A 23,057-nucleotide genomic window follows, 5' to 3' on the forward strand; every position below is an offset into this window, starting at 1 on the left:
CCGATCGTTACACGATCTATCCAAGCCATTTGTTGCTGGTGGGTACTAAGGGAGAAAACTTTCCCTCGAAGGAGAAAAATGCCCTCGAGAGCTATTTCGAATTATTGTACAGCTGAAAATTGATCATTGTTCCAGGAGAGTGTTTTACGAGCGAACCTATTTGAGAATAGAACGAGGTACAAGTACACGAATCCTCAGACGTTGGGCGTACTGAGGGTACCTTCTCCTAATTTTGAAATTGTAATGCTGGAAAGTATTCAATTAAGAGCTCATTTTAACGTGCTTTTAAAGTGGCTTAGTCTGACATGACCTCTGGATTGTTTGTCACCATGATGAACATATTATATTTGATCTTTCTTCTTCTTCCTTGGCACTACAACCTCGAGAGGTCTCGGCCTGCCATTTCGGGCTTTCTGTAACTTAATTTTACCCGTAGTAGAGTAGTCAAACGTACGGGGAGGCAGTCTCTGGATTTGAACGACCCTGCCCCGTGTGAAGACGCGCGCCCCTGTCGCCTCGGCCACCTGGCCGCCCCGAATTTGATCCTCTTAATGGCGGATAAAAACCCGCATTTGTCTCCCCCCACAATCCACACACCGACATTATATGCAGACCACCAAACCGAACCACGAGAACCAATCAATAATCTAGGGCGAAACCGCGAAAACATTTGGGTTTTTTGTTGTTTTCTTGCGACATATTTGTGTTCCTGCCCGTGCCAGCGAGCGAAGCCGAGACTGAGCGGGTGTACCGGATGACCTAAAAGCCGACATCCTTCCCCCGATTGTCATTGCACGCGTTCAGCAGGGGCGATCCCCACACCATATCGATCTTACACAGCTCAAATGCTGCAATATGCCTGAATGTGTTATATGTGTTGGCTTGAGTTGGGCATCCGCAACAGCCAGCAGCATGCAGTTCTCGGAGTAGCAGATCCTGATTAAATATTATCCTTCGACTGGCGGGATATCAATGATGTGTTCGGTCTGACTTTGAGTTTAATTTAATATCCGGTGATGATTTCGAATATCAAAATAAATAGAAGCGCGCACATTTACGCTCACTGATTTTGTCCAAATATTTTATCGTAGAAAATTGTAAAGAACACAAGATAAAAATATATTTTCCAATACATTAAGGTGTAAATGAGAATCTCCAACACAGGAGTTAAACCAGCTTTCCCCCTCCCCTGTTTGATCCTTTTGATGAGCACCACATTTGCATCATCCCCCATAGCGAGGGAAAGTCCCTATCCCCGTCCACAGCGTGAATGCGTACATATTTGCGAATGCAAGCATAATTATATTGAATGCGTTGGAAATTGATAAAATTAAAAACATAAAATACATGCCCACGTTTCCATCACCTTCGTTCGTTTGGGGGTCCCGTTTGTCGCCGTCCACACACGACGGGGATCATCAATCGTTGTTCCCGGGCGGCCTGCTGCGTGTGTACATAGAGACACTCTCCATCTAGCTCTATGCTGATGCTGTTTCGTGCATCGAACAGGACATTTCCGATACGACATAATATGCATTTTATACTCCATTTTTTGTTTTTGCTCCCTTTGGCATGGATGTGCGCTACCATCATACCGATTTTGATATGGATTTTTGTTGTCGTTGGTTTGTATGCTTTATTCTCCTCACCTTTTGTGACGCATTTCGGCTTCGAAATTTCATTACACAAGTTCACAAAAGGCACACCATTTTTAGGAATTTAATAAAGGATGTGAGCATAAATGGACGCGAAAATGTATGTGTGTCTGATTTTTCCCTCGAACCCATTATGCTTAAAAGCGACCAGTAGCGGCGAGGAGCAAGGCTAAATGAAGAATGTGTGCAATGCAATTGCAGCTTTTTTACTTTCATTTTAATTACAACCACAAAATCGAATTTGTGGCAGTGGGTGAAGAGTGAAAACCGTCGCCCCCCATCCCAACTCCCCCGCCCATTTTGACGTTTATCGCGATAGAGAAGGGGTTGTGCTTTTCGCTTATAGTAAAGGAATCGTTAGGAAAGTACTCCTTTTTTGCTTAACTAAATGAAGAACATATTATTCGAGTTTATGCCTAAATTGTTAATAAAATGTATTGGTGCGCTTTTCGGACAGAAGTCCTCTAGATGCATGTATGGAATTAGTTTTCGTACGTTGGATCTAATAATGGATAATACGGTTTCAGAGCTTTTCATAATCACACTTCCCTTGCAATAGACACCAGTCTGGTAAGTGTCCCAGCGCCACCTTCCATGTTAGTTTTTATTTCATTGCTCAGTGGCTCACACTCCCTTGGAAAGTGTATGATTTCCCGGGGTTACTTGAAAAATACAAATAAATGATGTATGTGGCTCTGGATCTAACGAAAAATAGCCTGTGGATGGGGGTGGTTAGACCGAGGGGGTGGATATTAAAATCACAAAACAAAAAGGAAGCTTTTCATCTGATATTTTGTATAGTCCGAGTCCGCCGAGCGTTTGGTGTGGAATAGGAGGTTTCGGCAGGGACACACACATATTAAACTCGATTGTGTGTGGCCAAAAGCCACTGCTGCATCACTCTAATTTCATTTCCACAATTGCACCTCCACACCCCGGGGGGGTTTCCTCACCCTCCATCTCTCTCTCGCTCTCTCTCTGTGTCCCCTTTGCTAATTGAATGGGATGCAATCCCCTGCCCAGTGGTGTACGCTCTCTTCTCCGTCGTTCCCTGTTGGTTGGGAGGTTGCGCGCCAGCCTTCTGTAGGGTGGTTTTTGGGTAGGGTTTTCTGAATTGCTGCATTTATTCATTTATTTATTTTTCGTGCTTTCCTTTACCCTGCACACAGACGCACGCACACTGCCCGGGAAACACAAACACTCGGGCGATTGCGCGCGGTGTGGTCATTTATGGTCTTCTCTTTCGTGTGCAAATGCATATTTGTAAAATGCACTCGTTTTTTTTTTTCAATTCGCTGTATGCATTTTTATCCTTCCCAATTCTGTGTGCGTGTGTGTGTGTGTTGTGGGTGGGTGGTGGTTGGGGTTTTGCATTTTTGTTTCTCATCCCCTATCTCTTTTCGGCAACTATTCGCGCACGTGCAATTTGATGTTCCTCCCCCCGCAGAAAAAAAGGGTAAAAAATACCACACGTGTGCGAAAGAGCGAAAACAGAGAGCGCGACACACACACACACGGCGCCGGGCTAGGCTTTCCCCAGCGTAAACGATTATTGGACATATTGGGGGATGGGGAGAAAATGCATTAAAATAAAAAGAGAGCGAACGATGCAAGGAACTAGGTGAAGAGCGTACAAATATGAGTAGTAGAGGGGGGGGGGGGGGGAAGGGGGGTGGGGGATGGTTGTGTGTCATGGAAATTTGATGTGATGTGGTTGTTGTCGTCCGGTTGAGGGAACTCACCAACCCCCTCCCCCCGCGCCTAGCAGAAGCAGATTCTGTTGATTGTATGTGTATTTGCACTGACCCCTGTGTGTGGTCCTGTGTAAAATGGAAAACATAAAGCATAAATAGGAAGAATACAATGAAAATGGATAGAAAAAAGTAGGCACCGAATGCAGCGACTACCGAATGTTTGCAATTTTTGTTGTTGCGGGAGGGGTGCATATCCTCCTACTCTACTGCTGCTGCTGCCTCGCTCTCTACCTTGGCGGTTTGGGAGTTTATTTTTTTGCGAGTGGTCAAGCTCGTCCTACAAAAATTATCGCGCGCTGTTGATGTTGTTGTTGTTGTTGCAGGGCCTTAAATATTCCCCCACCATCAACGAACTAAAGGCACATTTCAAAATGGTTGTTGCATTTGCCTGCCGCGCCTCATCTCGCTGGTTTGTGAGTAGCGGTGGAGGGTATGTATATCCTTCTACATTGGTGCTGTGGTCATCCGCTGTTTGGCTTTGCCCTCGTCCTCCCTAGTATACATACACATGTGCGTTTGTTTAAGTGGGAAAGGATGGGGGGGGGGGGGGGCGTGTACTGGGGGTGAGTTATCATTTGTATCTGTTTCATCTACTCCTGCCAGCTCTACCCCTCCTGCTGTGGCATTAATTTCCTCTTTTTTCAGTTCAGGCTCATCTCCAAAACAAAACTCCCCCAACTCAACCCCCCCGTCCGATTGCATTTTTGCATTCGTATGCGTCGTACATTGAGTTATAGGTGTGTGTGTGCGTGTGTCCTGTCCTATTACCTGTCCTTACTTACGTACAGCAGCAGCACCACCGTCCGCCGAGTTGTGCGTATGACGCGCGCGTGCTGTTCTCTGTAGGGATAATGTATCCCGGAGGGGCCCAGTAGGTCCTGAGATGTGTACCGCTCACCTGCTCTGTTACAGTAGTGGTAGTAGTAGTAGCAGCAGCAGGAACAGCAGCAATAGTAGTAGTAGTACAGTGTAGGAGTCTGCTGCAGCAGGAGCATAACGCTCCAGCAGGGCCCAATTTTGTGACTGGGGCTACTGCCTGAACACCGGAAGGCTATTAAATCAGTCACATTTGGGCGATTAAATGGGGAGGGTGGAATTTGTGCGAAAAAGTTGATCATATGCACTGGCTTTTTTTTTTTGCACGCTAAAGAGGGAGCAAATAAATTCGTCCGAGAAGGAAGAAGGCCACCTACAAAATATAGCGCAAAAAAAAAGGAATGCTCAAGGACAACCACATTTGAATAGCCCAAAAACGACCTCGTTCTTTTGTGAGTGTGTGTGAGAGAGAGAGAGGGGAGCAAAGGAAGAAAAGCAAAAACGGAAACTTTCATCCCTTGTGTGCGGCGCTTATGTGGTGTGAAGGGTGACAGTAAATAGATAGCGTTCCTTTGTGTCAGGAACAACATTCAGAGGAGGAAAGTCTTTAGTGTTGGTGTTCTTACTGTGTGCTAGTGTGTTACCGGAGTTTTCCTACGTACTTCCGGTTGTTTTCCATCTGAAACTATGAACTACAGGCCCCCCTCCTGTTCATCATCTTCCTCGGCGCCGTCATCCTCATCAGCGTCCTCTTCACCGTCTTTACCTTCGTCGTCAGCTGCGTACGATGATTGGTGGCGATTAGCGATGATGGTTTCGTCCTCGTCCGCTCCCTATACCGGGCTGACAATGTCCGGGTTCCCTCGGACACCGGCGCTATTACCGTCACCACCGACTTCTAGCACGCGACGTTGGCAATCTCGGCGTTACAGTAATACCGGGTCGGCTAGCTCGTGCTGGTTCTTTGGTGGTTCATTCGTACGTGAATACTAACATAGCTAACGTGATAGATCAAAGAACAACGCTTTTGCTACACATGACCACTAACTATTTCCATGTTTCATCTCTCTTTTTATCCTCAGGATTCCACGGGTCAGAATAGTAATGACAGTTCGACAGGAGGTAGCGGTGGGCCTGGCAACTCCACAGGGCCGTCTGGTGTCCACGGCGGTGCACCCGGCACACCAAACTCCTCCTCTTCGTCGTCGTCTCAGGGCATGAGGCCAACACCGTCGCCAACTGGTTCCGGTAGCGGATCGCGTTCTATGTCGCCGGCAGTAGGTAAGCAGAGGAGTGTTTGCGGCCATTTTCTTAACACACTTGTTGCTGTTCGTGCGTCTCTTGTAGACCGACGGTATTTGCAGGTGTCTGTGTTTGTGTTTTGATTTTTTGTTAAATTATAAAAAACAGAATGAGTGTTTAATTAGTTGGAGGAATCATTTGAAGATCCATCGTATCTGTTGATGGGCGATTTAGTGATACGCAGAAGAAAAGAGTAAACAAGGAAGCGTTACTATTATTGCAGCTTTCCCCTTGTGCAGTGCAGTGTTATGTTCCCTGTTCTAACGCGTTTTTTTCTTTTATCTCCCATATCCAGGCCAGCAAAGTGTTTCGATGCCTCCTCGTCCATCCAGCAGTCACTCGCAAGCTCCTAATCAACAGCAGGGCCCGAACCATCAGCACGGCAACAGCAACAGCAATCTCGTGCACGGCAATCAGACACAGGGACCGCCGGGACCGACGGATCACCACGCCCGTGTAGCCTCACCGAATCGTCCGCCGTCGGCCTCCGCGCAGCAACTGCCGCCAGTGTCGACTGCCCCGTCCGGCAGCTCCTCGTTACCACCCTCGTCTCAGGCAGGCGGTGGAGGATCGGCCGGTGCAGCGGCGGCAGGTATGGCCGCCCAAGGATATCAGGCGCAAGCGCCACATCCGCCACACATGCACGGTCCCTACAAGATGGGTCCCGGTGGCCCTGGAGGAATGCCGCCGGGAGGACCCGGACAGCAGATGTCCCCGTATCCACCACCGCCCCCACACCAACAGCCACCTCCGCAGTCGCAGCAGTATTCACCACACTCGCCCGCGAGTTACTCGCCGCGTCCGCAGTACCCGGGGGCGTACGGGCCGTCGCCACCCGTGCCGGGACCACCGCCACCACCCGGCACACAGTCGCCGCAGGGTCCGCCGGGGAGCGGTGGGCCACCGCCACCACACCCGCCGCCCGGTGGCTATCCGGGGCAACACCGTATGCCTAATCATGTGGGTGCGGGTGGGCCGCCGCCACCGCACTCCCAGTACCCTCCGCACCAGTATCCACATCAGCCACCAAGTCCGTGGGGACCACCGCACACGCAGGCCGGGCCGGTTGGTGCCGGTGGCGGCCATGTAAATAATCATGTACAGCAATCGCAGCAGGGACAGAGCGGTCCACCGACGCCCGGCGGTGGTCCCCGGCAGGGCAAGGGAATGCCGCCAGGAGGACCGCCGGGAGCGGGCGGCGTACATCCGCAGTCGCCCCAGCAGCAGCAGCAGCAGCAACATTCTCAACACCACCAGCCACCACCCCATCATCAACCGCACCATCAAGGGCATCATCAGCCGCCGCAGCACCATCCGGGCCAGGCCCAGTCCCAGCAACCTCCGCCCCAGAGCGGTTCACCGCAACCGCTCAACTACCTAAAGCAGCACCTGCAGCATAAGGGCGCGTACAGTGGCGCACCCAGCCCAACGCCACCGCCCGGCCAAGGCTACGGGAACGGTCCCGGCATGCATCCACCGATGGGTCCACCACACCACATGGGCCCACCGATGGGGCTGCCGCCACCGCCGAACGCAAGCAGCATGGGACCACCGCCGCCGGCCGGTACGCCACCGAGCCAGTCACCTTCCGGGGCCGGTGGTGCCGGTGCGGTAGGGCACCAGCAGCATCCGTCGCAGCAAGACAGCGGACATCCGCCTTCGCCACATCAGCAGCAGCCTCCATCGCAACAACCGCAGCATCCGGGTGGGCAGTCGCAACAGCCGCAGCAGCAACCACCTCCCCACTCGCCCCATCACCATCCGCACGGGCCACCGCCCCATGCGCAGCATCAGCCGGGACACCACCCCGGTGCCGATGTGCCACCGCAACCACATCACGGGCTGTTGGCGGGTGCGGGCCAGGACAATGGCATCGTAAATGCAACCGGCGGGCCAGGGGGAGGAGGAGGAGGAGGAGGAGGAGGAGCGGGTGGAGGTCCACATCATCACCATCATCCCCATCATCATCACCCAGTTACCTCACTCGTTACGACGGGACCTGATGGCGCTCCACTCGACGAAGCCAGTCAGCAGAGTACCTTATCCAATACCTCAGTAGGCAAGTATTTACACCATCGCGTGTGTGTGTGTGTGTCCCCCTAACACCCGTCTAATCTGTTGCTGCTCGTTGCGCCATCTTTACAGCTTCCGGAGAAGATCCTACGTGCTCGACGCCGAAATCGCGGAAAAACGATCACTACAACCAAAGCCATTTGACGGGCACCAACACACCGTCGTCGTCGAATGCGTCGCCCGGGCCGCACAACGCACACGAAGACTTCGAGCTCAACTCGTCCCCGACGTCCTGGCCCCGGACGCCAGCTAGTCCAGTGAGTATAGTAACGCAAGGCGAAACCACCATCACCACCGTCACCACTACTGCTGCTGTCGCCGGTGGTGGCAGCAACGTCAGCAGCAGCACCAGCAGCAGCAACAGCAGCAACGAAAGCAACCGCAGCAACACTAACCAACAGCAACAACCGCAGCTTCAGCAGCAACCACCCAGCAACAAGCGCGACAGCAATGATATGGTCGACGGTTGCCTGAACGCTTTCAGCACCGAGACACTTCTTCTCCCTTCGCTACGGTCTCGGAATGAGCAACAGCAGCAGCAGCAGCAGCAGCAGCAACCTCAGCAACACCACCACCACCAGCAGCAGGAACAACAATCGATGGATGCTTTTGATGGGCGCTGTGGCGTTGCCTTTATACAGCAGCGTCCCGGGCATGGTAGAGGCGCAGCAATGGCTGTTCGCCGCAACTTTCCTCCCATTTACAACGTGCCATTTCCACCGTCCGACCCGAACCATCCGCTCGTCCCGTACCCTTACCATCGGTTGTTCTATCGACCGAACGCTTACACCGCCCAACAGCAGCAACAACGATCGAATCGTTCCTCCTTTTCGGATCCTGCCTTTTGCTCCCAATCGCACATTGCGTCTGGCTCGAGAGCTGCTGTTTACGGTGGTGACGTTGCTGGTGCTGGTGCTGCTGCCACTTCGTCGGCAGGCTCGTTGCCCCGGCGAGAAGATTTGTCACCGTCGTCGCCATCGGCTTGTGCTGCATCTGCGTCGAGCTCATCGTCGTCGGCAGCGGCCGCTACGGCGGCAGCCGCGGCGGCACTCGTTGCGTACTGGTACTCCTACTCCTCCTACGCGTCGCCGTCGCGTTCACACGTCCTTGTGCCGAGCACGCCGGCGACGCCGACTCGTCGTCCGTCGAACGTAGCCAGTCGTAGTAGAAACGTAGATGTACAATCGGTTTTCTTTTTGCGCCTTTTTAACTACACAACAACTCTGTTCCACCCACCCCACCTTTTCCCCTCCGGAGTGTCCGGAACAAAATTGTCCATTCCCCCACCCCCCCCCCCACCCCAGCTAAGACAGTTTCCCAAACTCCACTGCAGCAGTATGACACGGTGCAAACACAGTGCACAGGCGTTCTGGATTGGTCACTTTGGAATTGAAGCTGGTTTGATTGAGAAGATGCTAAATTCGAATTTGTGTTCGCAACAAGGAACGTCTGTTAGAGCGTGTACATCCAACCATCTAACCCTCACACACACGCATACATATGTAACACACAGTTTACACGAATCACTCTTTCCTTACTGTTTCCTTATTTGTCCTTACCTTCGTTTCGCTCTTGTGTCCTATTGTTTTGTACCCAGAGAAGTGTTTTAAGGTTGCTTTCTTGAGTTTCAGCGTGTGCGTGATTTGCTTGCGTTTACTTTCGGTTGCTGCGTTTGCGTGTTTCGTTGTCGCTTTTAATCCTGGGTTTTGTTGGCCTGCGCTGGTTTGTTTGTCTGTTGTTCCTCACTCGCGACCGCATATGAGTTTAGTATCTAGTTTGTCCTGTTTTTAGTTCGCAAAACGAATACATTGTACACCAACAAACATACCAACATTCTCGATGGATGGACGAAAGCTGTAGCTGTAGCTGTGGCACCCCCTTAGTCGTATCAGAAACGCTCATTATCCTTTTGTCCCGCCAACCACACACCATGCCGTATGCAATTGGACTCTCCACCAGTTTGATGTGTATCAGTTGTAAAGATTACAAAACGGATACCCACTTTTCCGCCACCTACCTAACTGTTCGCACTGTGGACGCCTTTACTGAACCCGTTCGATTGTTTTTTTTTTCTCTTGTACTTTCTAATTCGCAGGTATTTAACAGTCACGTTCCTCCCACACCGGAGACACCTTTTAGATCAACTAAGGTTAATATCGTTTCTTTCCCTGTTTTGTGCAACCGAATTGCCGAATTGAGTGTTTGTTTTTTTCTTTCTTGCTTTCTTCAATGCATGGGTGGTTGAAATTGAATATTTGTTGCGTGTGTGCTCTTCGGTACCTCGGTCAATATGATGTTTTGATTGCATTATTTTAATATTACGTTTTGGTTTGGGAACTGATTTCGCACGGTGATAGCGTTTCTTTTAATAACCAGTTAAAAAATCATACTACATTTTTAATATTTGCACAGAGCTCTTTGAGTGAAGTTTTGTTTTTCTTTATTTTTCCAAGCAAAAATAACTAGTTTTGGTTTGATTGTGAATATGCATGAGATGGCGATGAGATAAGTTTTCCCCGGTAAAAAAAACTAATCTTTCTATGAATCGATCTGTTGTGAAACATTGACACCTATCGCGAACCAAAGTAACCATCAGACGAGATAAATATATCGATCGATCGATCGATCATGCCCGTCATACTAATTGTGAGAAAAAAGTCGAGCAGTGGTTAAAAATGTCGTTAATTTGCATCGCGAACGACACAGTTTGGCTATACCGATCGATAAAATTTATCTAACGGCCCCGAACCAGTTGATAAACGGTACGGAGTCGGATTTGAGAGCTTACGTTGGATTTAGGGAAAAAATGATGTACTATTTATGTGCTACGTCAAAATATAAACTTATTTTCCCTAACTTGTTTTACATATATTTCAACAAAAAAAAAAGTCAAACCATTTCAAGTAAATCTAACGATTTTATTAGGCCGTAAAAGAAAAAAAAATTGGCTGAAAATAATACTTATCATGATTTTGCCGAGAATTTCAATGAATTTCAAATTTTGAATAAATCTAAACAATCAACATGTAATGTAATACTATTGATCCAACTGAAAATCATGAAAACCTATAAAAATAGGCAACGGCCGTTGATCCAACAAGTGGTTAGTACACAACACGCATAATTTAAGTTGCTGGCAAGCTACCGGTACCGTAATGACCAACGGAACACTCAATCTCCTAGTAACGGGCCACGCGCGAACCCAAAGTTCAGTGTGCGCTTCTCCGGGATCTAGAGCCAGCAACTAGCCTGACTAGCCATAATGTAATGTGCATCCTTTCCTCGTATCAATGCAATCGATGGTCACTTCCACCGCACATGTTTTCACTTACGCTTTATCCGGTAATTCAAAATGCCTGGTAACAAATGCCCATTCGGTATGCTGCATGATTTGTGTGATCATCATCCGTGAAAAATAGTGCATTCAACATTTTCAAACAAACTTTTCCCACTAGCTGCTATTTGTAAACAAACCAGAGATTTGACAGCCAACGTTGACAGATAGCGTAACTACTCGATCAGTGTTTGCATCGATCGTTATCTTTTTATCAACTCATCAGCGGTAGGCGTTCGCGATGCCAATTCGAGTAGATACATTTATCGGTCGATATAACCAAACCGGTGGTTTATTTTTATCGACTGGCTTCGCGATAGGTGTCATTATTGGATGTGAGAAGTTCTTTCATCGTACGCAATTTTTATTTAGCTTTAAGCAGGGTTTGGTTTTGTTATCTATTTTCTACCGTTTACTTATAACCCCCCCCACAAAAAACTGTTGTTCATTTAACCTTATTTTCCCACCATTTTCCGCACGACATTTTTCCTGGTTTGGTGTGAGATTGGCCTTCTTTTTGAAATCTTTCCATAACACAGGTGGTTTTTTGCTGAATTTCTTTTTTTTTTTGTTAATTTACCTTCATTTTCTATTCATTTTACTAAAAAAAAAGCACGTATTCCTCTTGCTAACGAAAAACCTCAATTGACTAATGTGTTCCCCTTTTCTTACGTACGCTGCTCCAACTCCAGCAGAAATCGGACAGCCTGAACAAGCTGTACGAGATGGACGATAAGCCGGACCGGCGCGTGTTTCTGGACAAGCTGCTGGCGTACATGGACGAGCGCCGATCGCCGATCACGGCCTGTCCGACGATCTCGAAGACACCGCTGGATCTGTACAAGCTGTACGTGTACGTGCAGGAGCGTGGCGGGTTTGTTGAGGTGTGTAAGGTGAGTTGCTAAGCTGTCCTGACCTGTCCATATCCCCAAAACGTAACCCAACCCTCCCACTCTAACCGTTGAGGCAGCTGAAGCTTATTCGAGAATGGTTAAGCGTACAACGCGGGTGTCTGCGTGCCTTTTCTTTTTCTTTCTCCCTTCCTTCCTTCCTACTATCGCCACCCAAATCACTGAAGGTTACCAAGAGCAAAACGTGGAAGGACATCGCCGGCATGCTGGGCATTGGGGCGAGCAGCAGTGCGGCGTACACGCTGCGGAAACACTACACGAAGAATCTGCTCCCGTTCGAGTGTAAGTTCGATCGGGGCGGTATCGATCCCGGTCCGATCATTGCGCAGGTGGAAGCCGGTTCGAAGAAAAAGTCCGCCAAAACTACGTCCGTTCCTTCGCCAGGTAAAAATTTGCAACACACTTTGACTCCGATTTGCTGAATCGAGCTCCTCACCCAACAACTGATCGCTTCGTTACAGGATCATCCAACTCGCAAGATTCATTTCCCGCGCCTGGCAGCAGCAGTGCCTCGATGGATGGTTACGGGCCGTACCCGGGCAGTGGTTATCCGCCCGGCTCCACGCCAGACTATGTGCAGCAGCAGCAGCAACAGCAGCAGGGCACGGCCGGTGGACCACCAGGCGCTGCTACGCTGCCCGGTGCACAGCCGGGCCCGGGCCAGCAGCAGACACCACAGCCCCAGCAAAGGCCACCTTCGCAGCAAGGTGGCACTCAGTCTCCTCATCCAGGTAGGAGCGTTTACCTAACCGTTTTCTCCGTCCTTTAAGAGCAATGCCTCTCAACATTAACCCGTCCACCTGTGTGTTTGTTTGTGGATGTAAGAAGGAATTCATCCTGGTGAAGGCTTATGTGTGTACACATTCTAATGATGTCTCTGATCAATTGTCGTTAAAACACGTTGACGTTTTCCACTATCCCTTGCCAAATGCTGGGGTGAACATTTTAAGAAGCACTATTCAAATGAATCGATTTGAGAGTCCTCGTTCTAGATATGCGGTAGTTGTCCTCTTGTTATGTATGTCCTAATGTGGGTTTTTCAAGGGTACTTTGAGGTACTCCCGGTTTGTGTTGTCCGTGTTTTAGTTGTAGATGTGATTCATGTTTCCCCTTCCATTGTCGCATTCTCTGTCTCACACACACACACACTCTCTCTCTCTCTCCGTTTATCATCTTTCTAACATCGTGTAGGTTCTGCACCGCCTGCCTCTGGCGATAATATTAGCGTGAGCAATCCCTTTGATGATCCCGTGGGTCCACAGCGTCCCCCGTATCAGCAGGGCGCTCCCTATCCACCGGTTTCACGTCCCCAAGGTAATGGCACCACCATCTGGTCCCCCCCCCCCCAACCATCCATCCATTTCCCCGGCTAATACCCAACTCCATTTTCTCCCTTCACACACCATTTGTTTGTTTTTGATATGTTTGTCCAGCTCAAAAGTTACTAACAGCAAAGTCTTTGTACAAAAACAATTACCTGCTAACGCACCCCCCCCCCCCCCCCCCCCGTCCACCGCACCTCCTTGAAAACGGAAGATACTGTCTTTCCAAGGCATCGTTACTAACTGCTGGTTCTGCCATTCTTTGTACAGGCGCACCGTATCAAGGACAGCCGGGCGGTTATGGGCAGTATGGCGCGCCGGAACAGTACGGCCCGTCGGCCGGCACACCGCCTGGACAATATGCACCACCGCCCGGTCAGCAAGGCCAGTATCCGCCAACGAATCGACCGCTCTATCCGCCGTACGCACCGCCGGAAGCTGGAGAAGGGTAAGGAACATTGGAAACACTTTTTTTACGCTTTGTGTATAAATTGTGACCGTCGTCGTAGTGTAGTAGGTGTGGCGGTGCTCCCTATCTACCGTGTGGTCACTGAGTGTGTCCGTGTTGTGTACTTTTGTCGTGCAAAATGCTTAACCAGAAACAAACGAGTAAAGATCAATACGTTTAACCTAATGACAGATCTCTCTACAGAGGCACACCACCATCGTCGGCGGCCGGTCAAGTACCCGTTCCTCCTTCGGCAGCCGACCCATACCGCGGGTACGGCAGCTCACCGTACCCTCCGCCACCCCAGCAACGACCATATCCGCCGCAACAGCAGCCCGTTGTCAGTACCGCGCCAGGAGTGCCGCCAGCCGGTACGCCACCAATTCCGGCGGGTGGTGCTGCCCAGGGACAGGTACCGCCGGGTGGTCCACCATCACAGCAGCAGCAGCAGCAGCAGCAACCGCAGCAAGCGCCTCCGCCACAGCAGCAACCTGGCGCGCAAGGACAGCCCGGTACGCCCGGCGGCGGCTATCCGGCACCGGTCGGGCAACCGGGCGTGCCTCAGTCTGCAGCCGACTACTACCGACAGCAGCAGGAACAGGTAGTTATAGCGGAAATGCTGAAGGCAGCTTATCGTTTGCTGGCTTGCTCTTGTTTCTTCCTTTTTTTGTGTTTTGCTCCGGTATTTATCGCGTCAATGTTTGTTTCAAGGCTCTTCCCTATCCACAGCCCAACCAGCCGCGCCGTCATCCGGATTTCGAAAAGAGCCAACAGCCCTATCCTCCATACCAGCAGCGGCCTCAGATGTACCGTAAGTATCGCGTACACCACTTAAGCTCCTTTCTCCGGCGAATAGGGGTTGAACGTTTAAGGGGTTTCTTGTTGCTTTTCATTTACAGCAGGTGGATGGCAGGCAGGTCCTGGTGGCCAGTACCGTGGTCAGTATCCTCCCCAGAGTCCTCAGCAGCAGTGGGCACACAACGGTCCCAGGCCGAGCGGTCCGCCGGGTCCGCCCGGTGCCGGTGGTCCTCCCGGAGGTCCACCGGGTGCTCCGGGTCAGTGGGGAGCGGCGGCGGACGTTAATCGCTACCCGCCCAATCAGCAACAACCACCTTACCCAACGCACCAGCAGGTCAGTATTGCTCGGCCGTCTGGAATCTGGAATCCGCAACATCATCAGCTCCTTCTCTTTCCACAGGGCCAACAGCAACCCTGGAATCAGATGCCACCAACGTCACAGAACTCTCCGCTGCGACCACCGTTACGCACCGGCAAACCGTATCCTCCGATGACGGGTGCCGGTCCCGGTGTTCCGACACCACCCGGTTCCATGCCTGGAATGCCACCAGCCAGCATTAGCACACCGCCGCAAGCGCCGGGAGCGGTGGGTGGACCGCCGGGTGCAACTGCTTCATCCGGACCGGTCGTTCCCGTTTCCGGTGGCGTTCCGCCCGTCGTACCCTCGCCCGGAGGCGTCGTAGTACCGGGCAGTGGCGGCGTGCCTTCCGTGGCTGGTAATGCCAGCAGTGCAGTACCGGGTGTACCGCCAGTACCGAGCGCGGCATCCCCAGCGGTTAAAGCACAGCCACCTGCGCAAGGCACGGGCCAGGTACAGCCAGCCGGGCCCAATTTCCAACCGGCCGGAAGCGGCGGTGTACAGCAAAAGCGAGACATTGTCTTTCCGTCGGATAGCGTTGAGGCGACCACGCCCGTGCTCTACCGAAGGAAGCGCATCACTAAGCTAGACATCGGGCAGACCGATGCATGGCGGATATTTATGGCGCTACGGTCCGGTTTGCTCGTCGAAAGCACCTGGGCGTTGGATGTGCTGAACATCCTGCTCTTCGACGACTCCTCCGTCGCGTACTTCGGGCTAGCCCACATGCCCGGCCTGCTCAACCTGCTGCTCGATCACTTCCAGAAGAGTTTATGCGACATGTTCGAGAGCTGCAAAAAGGAGGGCACAACGAACCGCTTCAGCGTGGAAGGAACCGAGCGCGCGGCGCTGTTGGACAGAATGCGTGACATCGACGATGAGGAGGAGTCAGCAGAGAAGGAGCAGGAGGGTCGTAAAGGGCATCCTCAACCTTCCTCCGTAATCAACACGGTGACTGCTTCGGTGGTGACGACCGAAACGACGATAAAGCTGGAACCAGCGTCGACGCCCATAGTGACGGCAACGACGACGACGACGACGACGACGATGTCCACCACCACCATGATCAAGCAGGAGAAGCTAGAGAATGGCCTTCCGGAAGCGAGTTTACTGCAGCACAATGGAGGCGGCGTGCAGGAGATCGGCGGCGGTACCAAAGGAGGAGGAGCGTCCGTCAAGAGTTCGACGATAGACAGACGAAGAGGAACCACGCAGTGCTATGCGAGGCGCAACGCGAAACTATGTGATTTAAACGAGCTGCTCGAGCTGGATCTGGGTGCGGTTAAGAACCCACCGAACCCGGACGAACGCACGCTAATACTGACGTCGACGGCGAACTACACGCTGACGTCGCGGAAGGGTCGCCCGGTCAAGATACATCCCGCGGAGGACGATGTGTTCGTGCTGGACCATCGGCGCGATTGGGACCGGGCGTCCGATTATCAGTATCAGCGCGACACCGAGGTCGGTGGCGATCCGTGGACGGCCGGCCACACCGATCCGGACCCGCACGACTACATCATGGACACGTTCCGGGCCGAGTTTGTCAACATTCCATTTGCGAAGTACATTAAAACGAGCGCCAAGTATGCGGAGTCCATCAAGGCGCACGGCACCACCCGGAATGGCAAGCGGATATCAGCCAACAACAACAACAACAACAACAACTGCTACATCGGCAATGTCGGTAACAACAACAACAGTGCAAAGTGTACAAGCAAAAACGATCAGCAGAAAGAGCTGGGGGCAGCGGTGCAGGACGAAGCACCGGCGACGGAGAAAACCACGACACCGGCGTTGAAAAATACGTCCGACGCTAGCACGACGGAGATGGATGTGGAAGAGGAGCGGGAGGAGGAGGAGGAGGAGGAGCTGCTCTCGCCACCGAAGCGAAGGAAAGAGGACCCATCCGCAACGGCCACGCCACCGACGTTGCGCACGCGGAAAGACCATCACATCGCCCGGCTGATGAATGGCGAGAGTGGTGAGGAGGAGGAAGCGAAGGAACGGTCGGAAAGTGGTGGCGGTGGAGCGGACAAGGTGGTGAAGAACTGTATAGTGAAGAAGGAGAAGCAGACGGCGGCGGAGGAGAAGGACTCGGAGCCGGTCGAGAGCAAGCACGCGGCCAAGCGTACCACTCCGACACCGATGGATGCGGACTGCCGGGAGATCGACATGGAGCTGGAGAAAACGTCGAGCCTTCCGAATGGGCCACAGGCAGCCACCCCGGGACATAACGCGGAAAGTGATAAGGAGAACAGCGAAACGAGCGAACCAACAGCTGCTGGCGGTCGTGAGCAGAAGCGTAACGTAACGGCGGATGACTCGCCGCAGCAGCGATCGCCCACGGAGGAACGGCCATCGTCCAATCCGGCCGACGAGCGGATGGACGTTGACGAATCGGAAGCGGACGACGCGGAGACGACGGTAGCGGTTGGCCGACCGGCCGCATTCGATATCGCGCAAACAGTTCGTGATCCGGCCCGAGTGCTAAAGCGACGGCGCATGAGCGACTACGAGGACGAGTGCTACACGCGCGACGAAGCGAGCCTGTACCTGGTGACGGAGGGCCAGGACGCGCTGGCCCGGCGCTGTGTCGCCATCTCGAACATCCTGCGCAATCTCACCTTCCTGCCGAACAACGAGACCGAGTTCTCGAAATCGTCCCGCTTCCTGGCGATCCTCGGCAAGCTGCTGCTGCTGAACCACGAGCATCCGCTGCGCACGAAAAAGACGCGCAACTACGACCGCGAGGAAGATGCGGACTTTTCCGACTCGTGCAGCAGCTTGCAGGGCGAGCACGAATGGTGGTGGGACTTTTTGGTGCAGATTCGCGAAAATATGCTGGTGGCAACGGCCAACATCTCCGGCCAGCTCGACCTGTCCCGGTTCGATGAGCCGATATCGCGCCCCATACTGGACGGTCTGCTGCACTGGGCCGTCTGCCCGTCGGCGCACGGGCAGGATCCGTTCCCGACGCTCGGACCGAACGCTGCCCTCTCGCCCCAGCGTTTGGCGCTCGAGGCACTCTGCAAGCTGTGCGTAACGGACGCGAACGTGGATCTGGTCATAGCGACACCGCCGTTCTCGCGGCTCGAAAAGCTGTGCTCGGTGCTGACGCGCCACCTGTGCAAGAACGAGGATCAGGTGCTGCGGGAGTTTTCGGTCAACCTGCTGCACTATCTGGCCGCCGCCGACAGCTCGATGGCACGTACGGTTGCGCTGCAATCGCCGTGCGTGTCGTACCTGGTCGCGTTCATCGAACAGGCGGAACAGTCCGCACTCGGGGTGGCCAACCAGCACGGCATCAACTTCCTGCGCGACAATCCCGACTCGATGGGCACCAGCCTGGACATGCTGCGACGGGCGGCCGGTACGTTGCTGCACCTCGCCAAACATCCGGACAATCGGCCGCTGTTCATGCAGCAGGAGCAGCGGCTGCTCGGGCTGGTCATGAGCCACATACTCGATCAGCAGGTGGCGCTCATCATCTCGCGCGTGCTGTACCAGTGCTCGCGGGGGACCGGCCCACTCACGACGATGGAGATCGAATCGGGAGGCAAACCAACCTCCACGACGACAAGCTCCGCCGGTTCCTCCTCCTCCCCGGCTAGCTCTTCGTCTGTGATGGATACAAAAGCGAGTGCTGCTGACGGGGGAAAGCCAACCGCGTTGACGGCAGCAATATCGGCTACGAACGGTAGCGGTGGTATAACGCCAACAACGACAACCGATGGCTCGTCTGCGAACGCTGGAACGAATGGGAGTGGTGGTAGTGGTGCGACGACAAACACCGCGAACAGCAGCGGACCAGCGCCAGCAGCAGCGATCAATGGTCAGGTAACGGCGGAAGAGTTCGCCACACCATCCACACCTTCCTCAGTCGCTACCACCACTAACAGCAACGATGGTGGTGCGGATCGATCTGCGCACGCGGAACCATCCTCCTCCAACGTTGCTCCTACGGCAGTGACGAACTTCGATGACACCAGCTCGTCGTCCTCCTCCAACACTACGACGGAACATGGCGCTTCGGCGGTAAGCAATGCGCCTGCCTCACCAGCAACGGCAGCTGCGGTCAATCCCGACGGAACGCCCAACAGCACTACTAGCGGCAGCAGCAATTGCAGCAGTAGCAACAGCAGCAGCAGCAGCAGCACTAGCAGTAGTAACGCCGTTCCGACGAGCCCGTCAGCTGTAGCGGCCACTCCTACCTCCCCAGCTGCTAGTGTGGCCACGGCAGCACCGCCACCACAGCCATCCTCCCAGCATCCGATAACGGCTTCGTCGTAGTGGAATCTGTACTGCTGAGGTGGCACCACGGCCACACGATATTAGCCCCGGGGCGAGGCGAGAATACGAAAATGATACTACACCGGGACGGGTGCGACATGTATATCGAAGCAAACACACACACACGCGTACATATAAATATATATATACACAGTTATTTATAGTTACACACATTATATATATATTTATAGGAATATATATTTAGCAAAATGAAGAAGAAGAAGAGGAAGAAGCAGCGGCAGCAGCAAGAGACCGCGCAGGACTATGATGATAAAATCGCCAGCAAATGGATCAGCAGTGTGATGTATTTGACGAGGGTAGCTTAATAACTGGTAGGAAACACATCAGACGTCACACCCGGATTACAGTAGGCAAGGAGAGAATGTGTGGTCGAGAGTGTGTGTGTGTGTGCGGTGAGGTGTTGTAGATTACAGTTGTGTAAGAAAGGAACGCAAAGGAAGAGGAATTTTATTTAGTCCCAAGCAACCTGCGCTTACTCGTACAAGCGAGCGAGTAAGTGTGTTGGTAACCATCTCTCTCTTTTTGTTTTGGGCAGGGAATGCAAACGACCCTGTGCGTGTGTGTGTGTGAGAGAGCGAAAGGACAAATAACGCGCTTGACTAAGAGAGATCGTGCTTTAAGTCGCTTTTGATTGTGGTGGTTTTGGTGAGTGTTGTGCAGCTAAAAGAGAGCGAGAGAGAGAGCAAGTGATAGGAGGCAGCAGTACAAGTATTACCAACACATACACACCTAATAAGTGGTGAAGGTGCACCTTTGCGCTGACAGTAGTGAAAATATACTCACCCGGCACACACACACACACATACACACACGATTGTGGACTCGAGCGTAGATCTAGCAAGCGGGGATCTATGTCTGTAAATAGTAACTAGTAAGCAGCAGCAAACGAAAGGAAAAAGGGGGGGAAAGGACAACATGAACACGACCGATAGAGTAGAATAATCGAAATGTGTTACAGTAGTGTAGTTGAAACAGTTTTATGAAGTCGCAGGAGGTCAACAAACGGTGGTGAAAAGCCGTGCAAAAAGAAAAGAAAAGTAACGCCGCCGTGTGTGTGTGTGTGTATAGTAACTCTAATAGTAATTGTGCTAAATATGCTTAACTAAGGACAATGTGTGTGTGTGTGCGTGTGTGTGATGTACATAGTATGGTTTAAAACAGAAATGCACCTAGATTAGAGAGAGACAGAGACAGAGAGAGAGAGAGAGTAGTATGGATGGTAGCTATTAAATCAGCCGATATAAGGGAATGGCACAGCACAGAAGAAGTAGAAGAGGGAGGAGGACACAGCGGCAGCCAAGTACACATTCCCCGTGCTGCTACAAAAGAAAAAAACCTCTCCCGTTCCCCCCCGCGGGTTGCTTGTGGTGGGTGCCCTGGGCCGGGAACATGGCATTGCGCATTCTGTGTGCAGTGCGCGCTGGGGACGGGTCCGGTGGGAGCTGCAGAAAGCTGGAAACACCGAAAAAGAATCTCTCCACACTTGTGTGTAGCTTGTTTTTTGTTTATTTGTTTGATGATGGTGTTGGACTGCTTCGGTCAGGAAAAGGAAGAAGACACCGCTGGATCGCGTAACAACGTGCTCACGTTCACGGACAGTGGTGACCGTGAGCGTGAGTCGTGCGTGTATCTAGGGCCGGATCATCCATCGTGATGCGACAGGATATGTGTGTGTATGCGTGTGTGTGTGTATGCGTGTGTGTGCGTTTAAGTAGGAAGAAGAGCTACTACCTTTACTTAGCTATTTTACTACCAGGAGTTTTTTTTTCTTAAAGGGTGTGGATATGTGTGTGTCGTGGAGGTGTAATTAGGGCTTATCAAACAAACATAATGGTGCGGCCACTCATAGACTCACAATTTTTTGTTGTTGTTGTCAAATTCAAATTCAGTTTTGGAATATTGGACACAATTACTCCCTTCTCCTCTGGCTTTCTCTTGGTCTCTTCCTTGCTTAAACACAAGCCAATACATAAGCAACACCGCCCTCGTCACGGTAAACTGTAAAAAGAAAAATCTAGTAAAGTGAAGCGTAGCGCGTTATGAGAATAATTTAAAATGACACCCTAGCAAAGCACGTAGCCTGTGGAGCCGGCGGCAAGTTAAGATGATGGGGGGGCAAACAACGCGTGAGAAGGAAGCTGGACAGTAGTAGTGTGTGTAGCACATATTTAAACTTAAATCACTTGCCCGCAGGAGGAGGTTGATGGTGTGATTGGCTTTGGAGTGTGTGTGTGTAAGTGTGGTTTTTTAATTCAACAACATGCACACACGTACACACGCACGCATGCACACACACACACAGTGTCGCGAATTCGGAGCGTATGTGAATCTGTGAATCCCAGGGGGAAGGCCGTTTCGGTTCGACAAGAATGAGAGTGCGAGCAAATCGTGGCAAACACAAACACACACACACATACACACGTTGATAATATTTATAAGCAGATCAAAACAGGACAAACAAACAAAACGACACGGTGTATAGTTATAGGTAAAAGGTGTACTACACTAGTGGAAAACAACAAAAAAAAACACTTAGGCGTGGTAGCGTGTTGTTTCTAGTGAAAGCAAGCAAAACAAAGGATGGGACAAAATGGAGTAATGTAACACAAGAAGCCGCACACACTGCTGGAACAGGTGGATAAAAGAGAGAGGATCCTCTCTTTGTTTTGTTGGTGGCAGCAGGCGGTGGCGGTGTGGTGTGCTGTGGAATGCACCATCATCCGCGAAAATTAGCGCAAACAAAAAACTAAACATAAAAACTTACGAAAAGGATAAAGGAGGGGGGGTGGGAAGAACTAACACAACAGAAAACAAAAACAAAAAAATCCTTCCAGCAAAAGATGGAGGGACAGTGATGCGCAAACACAAGAAAGGGATAATTAACTAAGCAAGCTCTGCTCCCTCCCCTCCACTACTTTACGTCAGCGAGAAGGACAAGAAAAGGTGGTGATTGAATGTGTGTGAGTGTGATGTGTGTGGTTGGACGAATGAACGAAGCAAGGACGAATGCGGATTGAACAATACTTTTACACACACCCATAAACAAAGTCTCTATGTGTATAATAGTAGTAGTAGTAGTGTACGCGGTGCGCAAAAGGTGAAAAAAGAAGCGACGGTGTGGTGTAGGCATAATAGTAGAAGTAGTAGTGGTGGGTAGTAGCTGTTGTAGCAGAGCAGACCGCAGGGGCAAAAGGGGAGGAGCAGGAGGGGCGGCCTCGGGAATTGTGGTGGGTCCTGTGCCTGCCTGTCGCCTAATCTATGTAGAAAACACAAAGGGGAAAGCTTTTGAATTAACTGTAAAGAGCTGCAAAGAGCGTGTATGATTGATTCAACTCGCTCCGCAAGCAAAGAAGGGGAGTGGAGAAAAGGAACACAACTCTGTGGAAACTCTTAAACAAATACACAAACACTGAGAAACACAAGCAGCGTCATAAGAGAGAGAGAGAGAGGAAAAATGTCAAGCAACTATGTAGAGGTGGTCGTCAATAATAAGGGGGTGTAAAGTGGGGAATGGGCGAGACGGGGGGGCCGATGGTGTGTGCGAGGGCGACGGGAAAATTAGGCACCCTGCTACACAGACATACACACACACACACATATAGTAATGCGGGCGCAAGTGCCAGCAGATGAGAAATGGTAAAAAGGAAGCAAACAACAAAAAAAAAAACAAATTATATTACGAAACGGAGAAAATATTTGTAATTACTATTATTGATACATAAAAGTATAAATATACTTAGTTTTTTTTAATTAAAATAAAAATTGAGAAAAAATTAAAAATCGAACGTACGGAGTGTTACATTTTTTTCGAACCTACTGTATAGGTATGATGTCCGAACTTCTTTCTTTTCCCCCCTTAATAAGCTTCTTCTTCTTCTTCCTTGGCACTACTACAACCTCGTGAGGTGTCGACCCGCCATTTTTCGGCTTTCTGTGACATGATTATACCCGTAGCATAGTAGCCAGCCCTAC

The 23,057-nt window shown here is 51.4% G+C and overlaps 1 protein-coding gene across 19 annotated transcripts in view; it reads left to right on the forward strand.

Annotated features, from left to right (window-relative positions):
- Window positions 1–22,820, forward strand: part of LOC118507703 (trithorax group protein osa-like) — a 107,000-nt gene extending 84,180 nt beyond the window's left edge. For 9 of the 19 annotated variants that reach the window (XM_036046576.1, XM_036046579.1, XM_036046575.1 and 6 more), the window contains 13 exons: window positions 5,308–5,506; window positions 5,823–7,586; window positions 7,673–7,857; window positions 9,696–9,749; window positions 11,627–11,827; window positions 12,010–12,229; window positions 12,307–12,576; window positions 13,037–13,159; window positions 13,438–13,615; window positions 13,808–14,216; window positions 14,327–14,426; window positions 14,515–14,747; window positions 14,814–22,820. In XM_036046576.1, the coding sequence (XP_035902469.1) occupies window positions 5,308–5,506; window positions 5,823–7,586; window positions 7,673–7,857; window positions 9,696–9,749; window positions 11,627–11,827; window positions 12,010–12,229; window positions 12,307–12,576; window positions 13,037–13,159; window positions 13,438–13,615; window positions 13,808–14,216; window positions 14,327–14,426; window positions 14,515–14,747; window positions 14,814–19,064 (8,187 nt within the window). In that variant the 3' untranslated portion in view covers window positions 19,065–22,820. The remainder of the gene's footprint in view (window positions 1–5,307; window positions 5,507–5,822; window positions 7,587–7,672; window positions 7,858–9,695; window positions 9,750–11,626; window positions 11,828–12,009; window positions 12,230–12,306; window positions 12,577–13,036; window positions 13,160–13,437; window positions 13,616–13,807; window positions 14,217–14,326; window positions 14,427–14,514; window positions 14,748–14,813) is intronic. The other 10 variants (XM_036046590.1, XM_036046588.1, XM_036046585.1 and 7 more) reach the window with 10 other exon arrangements.
- Window positions 22,821–23,057: the final 237 nt, after the last annotated feature.

Source organism: Anopheles stephensi, chromosome 2, assembly GCF_013141755.1.
Source record: "Anopheles stephensi strain Indian chromosome 2, UCI_ANSTEP_V1.0, whole genome shotgun sequence".
NCBI lineage: Eukaryota > Metazoa > Arthropoda > Insecta > Diptera > Culicidae > Anopheles > Anopheles stephensi.